Source organism: Mizuhopecten yessoensis, unplaced genomic scaffold (genome assembly GCF_002113885.1).
Source record: "Mizuhopecten yessoensis strain PY_sf001 unplaced genomic scaffold, ASM211388v2 scaffold715261, whole genome shotgun sequence".
Taxonomy (NCBI): domain Eukaryota; kingdom Metazoa; phylum Mollusca; class Bivalvia; order Pectinida; family Pectinidae; genus Mizuhopecten; species Mizuhopecten yessoensis.
In genome coordinates, this window is record NW_018479532.1 from 1 (window position 1) to 9,371 (window position 9,371).

The 9,371-nt window shown below is 33.6% G+C and overlaps 1 protein-coding gene and 1 long non-coding RNA gene across 2 annotated transcripts; one reads left to right on the forward strand and one right to left on the reverse strand.

The window, feature by feature from the left end:
- Positions 1–89: 89 nt before the first annotated feature.
- LOC110441058 (serine-rich adhesin for platelets-like) lies at positions 90–6,990 on the forward strand (the record flags this gene model as incomplete). The annotated part of the gene is made up of 5 exons (XM_021484154.1): positions 90–494; positions 840–1,230; positions 1,580–1,743; positions 2,150–2,615; positions 4,592–6,990. Coding segments are annotated over 5 exons (1,815 nt in total), but the record flags the coding sequence as incomplete, so codon positions are not given.
- A 991-nt stretch (positions 6,991–7,981) lies between these two features.
- Positions 7,982–9,189, reverse strand: LOC110441057. Its single transcript, XR_002461823.1, has 3 exons — positions 9,102–9,189; positions 8,373–8,589; positions 7,982–8,096 (listed from the first exon to the last, which is right to left on the reverse strand). It is a non-coding gene; the product is annotated as an uncharacterized LOC110441057 (long non-coding RNA).
- Between the last annotated feature and the right edge of the window lie 182 nt (positions 9,190–9,371).

A 9,371-nucleotide genomic window follows, 5' to 3' on the forward strand; every position in this document is an offset into this window, starting at 1 on the left:
CCGTGACGTCATGGTATTGTTGCTATGACGTCATACAATTGTTGATAAATTGTGATTCACATGTTGAATGATGCGTATATTCATTTTAGGGTATGTCTGTTACACAACTGGGAACAGATGGTGAGAAATGGAGCGTGACGGCCTATCTACGAGAGGATACAACCCAATCGGTGCCAGCACAGGGTCTCTCATACAATCCAAACGCCCAGCTACAGGGAACAACAACTGTCGTATTTGTTGATGGCTGGGCAAATTTCACTGACCTTGTCATTTCTGAATCCGGCACAATGTTTGCAATTGACTTCAATCTAACTACGCCTACTTCTGGCCGTAGACTTCATATCTCTTCACAGCCGCTTACCATTCAACCCCGTATGATCAAACCAGTGGTAACCATTCTATCAACCACCATCGTCGAAAATAGCACCGTAGCAATAGATATCGAGCTCTATGATAACTCCACTAACACACGGATCTCGGATGCATCTTGGAGGGTAAGCAACTATTGATAAATACATCTGACACGTGACGTTTGCTTCGATGCATGAAAGTAGTCTATACACTAGTCTATTTCTCTTTCTAATTATATATATGTTCATAGACAAATACAAGTCTCGGGTTAAGTGCGATCACCAGTTGTATGCATATTTATTTACGTATTATTATGCATGTTTACTTCATTGTCCTCCAAGACATGGACATAATGATAAAAAATGCCTGTTACATTTTTGTCATATAACATAGGCAATGATTTTGGATATTTCGTAACTGTAAGATAAGGTTTATAAAATAAGAAACACTAAAGATATCATTTGATTACTATATTTTTTAATTTGAAGGGTCATAATTGGACAGTAACCGTTGGACTTAACACGAAGGCTGTTCCTCTCGGCTCCATGGAAGGAACTAAACAAGTGTTATTTGATAGTGTAAATAGTAGGGCTGTATTTGACGACCTCACCTTCACCAGCTACGGACTGTATTTTCTAAAGTTCCACGTAGTATCCTCTCCTGTCGAGTATGATTTTTATGAGGAAGTATCTATCGCTGTCAACTCATCGATGACAGCGGAAAACTCTACAAGCAAACTCGTTGAAACAACATTCAACGCAGCCTATGATGACGTCATAAAAGACGACGTGACCGCTCTGCACTTCGGAACTGCTGTGACCAACACATTTGCAAAAGAAAATCCTGAAACACGCGTTGATCTCGTCAGTGTAACGAGAGGTAAGTATTGTCTGGTACTCCCGGAAATAACTGCTTTGGTTCTCATTTTGTGGTGAATAAGATTAACATTTAAAACAAGATAAAGACATGAGAAAATAACTAGAGATATTATATAATGTTCTATAACATTATGCAGCATACAACGGTTTGACTATACAATTGTATATACAATAATTATTTCACTTTTTGACTTATCAAGTTATGTATCTACCTGATTGAGTTATTTGTAGAACTACCAGAATTTTAACTGGACTTCTGTAGTGAAAACCCCGTAAAACAGACGTTATTGTTTTGTTAATGTATGATCATGTATGCAATTAAATTAAAGTTTGGTTATATATGTTTGAAGGGAGCATCATTGTCACTTTTACTGTGTCTGGAAATCCCTCCGCCGTTGACTCAATGATACAGGGAGCGTGTACAAACACCACCAGCATAGTGTTTAATGGAGTATCTGTACCACTGTCAGGAAATCCCACGTTCAATGGAAGTAACTGTAGCGCACTTATCGACGTGAGTAAAGTCACTCTCCATTGACAATTTATGATAGTTATGTAATACAACAGGTACGTATAGTAGCTATGAATTTTATAGAACATGTATACCGGAGTATATAAGATCAACTTTCATGCATGTTTACTCCAATATTTTAACTATTTTCTATTCAAGAATTATATTTGTAGTTAATACTGTTATATTTTCATACTAAATTGTCGATAGTTAACGATACTTAATGTTTATTTTTTGACTACACGTTTGATTAAAAACAATTTATTAAAAAGAATATTTTTCAAATAAATTTATGGTTATTGATATCAATTATCATCACACATTTTTTCAATGAGAAACCTTAATAATATATAAGATTTTTTTGTACAAGACCACCATCAGGTCATGACCGTTTTCCGTTATTTTCTAGCTACCGACAACAGCCAGTACGTCGACTTCAACGTCAGCAACTACATCGACGTCAACGTCAACATCTACGTCGACGTCAAGTTCGACGTCGACATCAACGTCAGCAACTACGTCGACGTCAAAGTCAACATTTACGTCGACATCAACGTCACCTTCCACGTCAACAACGTCACCTTCCACGTCAACATCGACATCAACGTCAACTTCCACGTCAACATCGACATCAGCATCACCTTCAATGTCTACATTAACGTCGACTTCCACGGCTACGCCAACCTCAACATCCACGACATCGCCATCTATCCCGACTTCATCATCGGCGGCGACGACCGCTGAAACAATGCCTTCATCAGAAGGAATGTCGACCTCGATATTGATCGTCATAATTGTAGCTGTACTTGCGATTCCGATTGCGGCCATTGTAGTGATTGTCTTTAAATGCAATAAGGCGCGAAGCTACAGGAATGGTAAGTTCCTAAGTAAGATCAGGCGACGATCTTTGTTCTAAGATATAAAAGGTTGGTTTTCATGTTGGTTTAATTTCCAATGCGTATCTGATAATGCTTTATACGATATGTGCAATTATTTTTTGTCACACACACCAGGAGTATATTACAATTTTGTTGACATATGTGCAAAACTAAATGCTTCTACCTTGTCCGATGAGAAAGTTGAAGTAATTAACTAAAGTTATTTTTCAATTTTGACTTCTCTGACCATTAATGTAGAAGATTAAAGATTATAAACAAAGATCGGTCTATTTAAGAAAATATTTCACATACTATCTTTTATAAGCACTCAATCAGAACTAAACATAAAATATAAAGCCTGCTCATTGTACAAGGGGAAGGTTCATAATTCCTGAAAAAACTTCATGTTTCAAACACCTAAAATAAATAGAGAATCACAAACACAACAACTGATGTCGAACAGAATTAAGTACATTGTTTCGAAATATGTAGGGTGATAAAGAGGTTAAGAAAGTTTTAATATATTAAAGTAGTAATTATGCCATTGTTAGGAAACATTGTGCTTGCTTGTGTAATACAATGTGTGCTATGTTGTGCTGTTGCCGTTGCCTCGGTTCACGTTTTGATTGCTTGACATCACCTGGATATCGGCTAGATTTACATTGTTGACACAGTAGAAGAAACTTCTCTATCATTCTTTTATTATATTAAGATAATGTTGATCAATTATGCGATCGTATTAATGGTTTGTACTCAAGTATCATTTTTATGTAAAATGAGGACCATAAACAAATGAAATAAATAATGTAAGTTCTCGCTATATCAACTCAATACACTCACGCATATATTGGGTTGTGAACATGCATACTGTAACACAAAAAAGAGGAAGTAATTACTGTAAAATCAATATTTATTTGGTATTCAAAAAGATGAGTCAGGCTGATATCTCAATTTAGAACGCCATTTTAAATCAATTTCTACAATATATATTGGATCTCAAGCTTAATAACCCTAACAAACATTTAAGATATCTACATATCTACTATGAAATAAGTATGAAATTTCTTCATAATTACTTTTACATAAATATGGGATCTCAACATACATAATGTTACATATATATATAAATACAGTGTATCAACATAAATACTATTATAAAATACACTGTCGTTGAACAAACACGTCTGGATACAACACAAGTGGTATTATAACAATTTCCAGTAGGCCACTGGTCACAATAGTTACTTTCAATGATCTGCTGTTCTCTCTCAATAGTAAACTTCTATTTCTAAAGACACCTCACTGCTAATAAAACGAACGTTTAACTTTAAACGAAAACAAACAAAGCCTTTCTGGTGGTTTCTCCCAGTCCCTGTCAGGGTTAACAGGATATCCTTGCTCCAACTCACTGATTTCTTACGTGTTCTGTCTACATTAATTACAAAACTATCTGTTCTCAAATAATTAACCTTTTTATATGTTAAACTTTATCATCAAAGTTAACAAAATTAAACAAAATCATTCATAAAACTTATCTTGCAGCTAGATACAACAAGTAACTTTGAAGAAGAAACATAGCTTTCGTTTAATTAAACATAATCACATAAATTTGTTTTTTAAAACGTAACAATTGTTTTACTTAATGTCGAAAAGGCGACCATTTGTATCACAAATTTTTTTTGTAACAAATAAATATAACTTATTAGCAAGGTCTTTCAACACTTTGGACAGAAACAGTACTCACCTAAAACCTCGAAGTATTTAATATTGTGTTTGAGATTTATATAAGTACTCTTCAACCGCCACATATGTAAGATTTAGTAGATTCTAGACATTTTATTAGAGATACAGCTCGTATTTAAATAGTGTAGCAAAGAAGAGCAAGTATGAATTAGATTCCGCAGACTGGACAATGTGTAAGACTATTCCCTCTTACTTGTCTGTACATTGTTTTTCTTTTCTTTATGTTGTAGGACGCAGGATATCACATCCTTACCGCCAGAATGTTGATACCATCTACACCGACAAATTGGGCCATCTAAAGGAGGAGAAATACGCGTATATCACTGGACCAACTACTAGATATGTGCCATCGGAGAGGAACGGGGGCCCCTCCTCGAGAAGTAGTACCCCTACAATCTATGTTCAGCGGTCTCCAATGATGAACACTCGTGGAATCTACACTGAACCACTGTCTAGTTCAGGCACGCCAACGTCCCTTCATCATTCTGGCTCCAATACAAGGGAACCTGTTGTGCTTGGTGTTTCCAATGCAGGGTACCAGACGGAGCCTGTTGTTCTTTCAGACAAAAGTGGTAGGAGTACGCCATCCTTTTACACTGGGCATGGCAAATGGAAATAGGACATTTTGAATCGCAGGCTAAAACGACAATCAGCTTACTTTCACCAGAGTTTCGCAAATTTCACAATCTCAGAGATATTTTAGCAATGCATATTGCTTTTGCTAATAATTGTTCGGTGAAGAAGTTGAAATGGTCGCAGTAACATACATAGAAATGATAAAAAAAACCTATACATTTGCCATTATTATTAACTTTTTATACACAGAGGGAATTTTTCATAAAGTAAGCTTCATATTTTAACAGAAAGAAAAAAATATAAATAATATGGTCTTTGAATTTAAATGAACATAATGTTTTCCTGTGTGCTTAATTTGGTAAAAACGTGATTTAATATACATAACAAATCATGCTAAACTAGGTTTGGGGATTAAAACACGTAAGAAAAAGTCTGTAATACAATTTTGATAACATAAGACCATATGCTAATTATTTGTGGGTTTTCAATTTACATCTTGGTTAGATATATTACATGAAATGTTATCAGACTAAATTTACCATTGAAGAAATTGTTTTTAAATTCTTAGCATCTTTAACTGAAACATCGTTTTATATAAAAGAACTGATCAAAGCATTTGTATGCAGGATTGTATAAATAACCAAACAACATCTGCAGGTATAAAGCACATGGGATAACATTTGTTTTCATTGTAGATATCATGCATTTAACATATCTTATCATAAATGAATAACAACTTCTGAAAGATGTTCTTAAAATGTTTTCATCCGCTGTTCCTTAATCTACTGTTACATCAGTGACTAATGGTATACATATTTTTTTTTGATATCCGGTGTTTCTTTCGAATTGTTAATTGTCAGGGAGACACATTTTGTAAAGCTGTATTACCTAAATTCCGGAATGGCGTGACTGTTAAGACTTTATTTTAACAGGAATGCACATCCTAAATACCAAAATACCAAAATAAAACAAAAATAAAAATCGTTTTTAAAATCGTTGCCTAATTCTTATTAAGAAACTTAGTTTAATAATAAAAAAATAACCTCGACTGACACTGTTGTTGTTTGGCAAACACACCAAAGTATACAAATGAGGCCACACTCTTGAAATTCATGTTTAAAGTTTTTGATTGCATAAAACGGGAAAATTGAATAATGAATAAAATTGTATTTTCAATAACATAAATAAACGATTCTTATATAGATAAATTATGTAGAATTAATTGTCAAAAAAACATAAAATCATAAAAGAACATTTGTAATTATATTTACTAACTTGAAGCATATTACGTAGTAGTTTGCGATTATTATGAAAAGGCTTTATTCTGATTTACAACTGAAAGCAGAGTTTTTAACCGAAGGGACAGTTTTCTGAGTATATAAGTTCTCTTTCTTGATTCACTAGATCTGCATGGCCGCTCCGAAGCAGGCGATATCTGTTGTATGCTTGTAAGCATTGTCAGTCACGATATTTATTTGATCACCAACTGTGCATGTATTTATCAGAGTCCACGATTAACTATACAAAATATATTCAACCGATATACGACTAAAATCCGCAGTTGGGCCTTAATGGCTTGTAAGCACGAAAATAACATTTTAATGTAAAAACGATAATTATTGTATTTTGTGCCATGATAATAATATAATATGGATATAATTACGCTATAAGCGATGAGGGTTTATAATGTTGGGAATGTTATACATAACTTATTACTTATGTTTAATAAACCATTTTAAACGTAGGAAATATAAATATTTTATGCTTTAAACGTCAATCCAAGGTATCAAAGTTGAAAATTATAGAAAATTAAAATGCATAGTTTCTTTGCAACCATTCGTTATTTTCTGATAAATTAATGCAACAACAAATGTTTGATTTTTTTTAATTCAGCCATTTTTTTATATGCATGTAACCAAAACACTCTGTTGTTTAGTAATCACTTATTGCTAAATTATACAAATTCTGGTTAATTCATCGTAGACAATTTTGTTTTCAAAAGTCAATCCATGGCCTCAATGTTGAAAATTTTAGAAGATTTTAATTTTTTATTATTATTAATTATTGTATTTTCTGACAAATTGATAAAACAAAGAATTGGTTGATTTTTAAAAACAAATTAAGCATGTTTATTATTGTTTTTAAAAGATGAAATAAAAATGTGTCATTATATATCAAAATCAATCTTGTTTTGTTTCCTTTGATAAGCTTTATGGTTCTTAACAGAAGTACAAATTTAGTCCATGAAATAGCTAACGTTTTGCCTCACAAGTTTATAGCTTACCATGTTTACATACTTTCTACTACATACTGTCTTTATTTACGTATGCGGTATGGGTGCAAACATGTATCCAACTATTGTAAAGGCTTTACGACGAGTCCGTAGTGTACGCTAACAGGAAGCTAGTATTAATTACTGGCAGCTTTCATTCGGATCTCATAGTGAAAAAAAACCCCGGAAAAACTCGCGATTTTCTCATTTGATAATGCTCTTATGTCATCAAAAAACAACGGAGAGTACAACAGATACAGTAGAGGTGTCCTTAAACTGAGTGTCTCTGAGTCAACATTAGTCCCTTTATCAAATTCAGATGTGAGATAATTTAACAATTTCATTGAAGTGCAAACAAAATTAGAAATTAGATGGATATTCCTATAGAGAAAGTTGAAATTGTATCTTATAAACATTTCTTTCTGAAGAAAATAGAAAAAAACTCGTTTTCTTGTATCTGACTATTTAAAAAAGAACGAGTAATTCACATAGTCATTCCTACATATCCTCCTTCACATAGATACCTTCTCATCAAGTCTGCGGAGTACACCTATGCTTGGGAGAGCAGTGTTTAGTTGCTTTCAGTTATCACAAATATCAAAGTGTGCAAACACCAGAGAAGGCTCACAGATACACATGAGCCAAACACAGGAGATTGTCATTTAGGTAGATTTTGAAGTAAGGATCAGAGTAATAAATATAATTATTTCAATGGAGGTACAATCACAGGTGAAATGTGTTTGCAATGACGACGGTACAAACTAAAGTTAATATACACTTTTATTAGTCTTGCTTTTGTTAACATCAACAAACCAGATAGGAAGACTAATTTCCTGTTAAATAATGTCCGTCTTCATCCAATTACAACTTGTTCCGGTTCACCTGACCTAATTAAAAAGTTAAATATTATATTTTCGAGATGTTGACTAAAATTAGACGATATAACACGAATAAAATTTTCCATTAAGTACTGCGAACAATAATCTGGTATGAAAACGATATCAATTTTATCTTCAAGTTGTTAATAAGTTTAACTGCCTTAATGTCTTTTAAATGCCATGCCTTTATCAACTATTAAGTTAGCGGACCTACGTTTGCTTACATTCTCTACCCTTCACAGCATAATAATTGAATAATGTTAATGTTCATAAAATGTCACTTACTCTGCTTCGCAAATGAACGCAAATATAGCCGTACACTGAACATCGTTGAGTTCCTTAAGTGGAGCATTGAGGGTCAAACAGTCTCCGTTGTTATTATCGTCACTAGGGTTTCCAGGTTCCCAGTGGTTTGGGTTTACTTGTGTTTTCGTTGATGACCATTCCCATATGCCCTCAACGAACATGTCACTTCCACCGAGATAGAACTGACTATGAAGAGCTGCGAGATAAAAATAAAATATTACAAAAAAACCCTCAATATTTAGGGAGATTACTACTTAATGAAAGGCATGCCCAAGTAAACCAAAGTGTTTACTGTCTGAGAGACAAATGTTATACCGGTTAGTTGTACATTGATATATTTCAGTTGTCTCATTAAGAGACTACAACCGATATAGCATTGACTATGAAATCGTTCGAGACATAATAGGTTTAGGGTGACTAAACACGACAAGGTATGCCAAGGGAAACACTAGTTTGTACTGCCTTTGTAATAAGTTATCTGTAAACTCATAGATGCATATGCTCCAATGGCAACGTGCAACCGAAAAATACACCAGTAAGTCTTTGTTTCAGTTCATAACCGGTTAACATGTGTCAAAAACTACAGCGCTATAAGACGCGATATTGAATAAAGAGACAAGTCAATGACCATGAAACATATTACACTATTAATTACAAAATACCATTGATAAACATGACAGTTGCTATGGAAACAAAGGAATACTATACGATGTTCAGACGCCGCATGTCCAGCCAGAAAAGCGAATGTAATCTCATCTGCTGGTTCAGCAAGTTTTGTCTCGAATCCTTTACAAATAGCCTTAAAAATAGAATTGTGGAAGAAATTTAAAGACCGTAACGGGGGAGGAAACATATCTTTTTTAAAACAAAAGCTCTGAATTTAATATATATGTAATTATAATTATTCATTATTTTAGTCATACTTTACTTACTAAATAATGTAAATATGTAAATGTTAGTATTATATGCATGATTTTA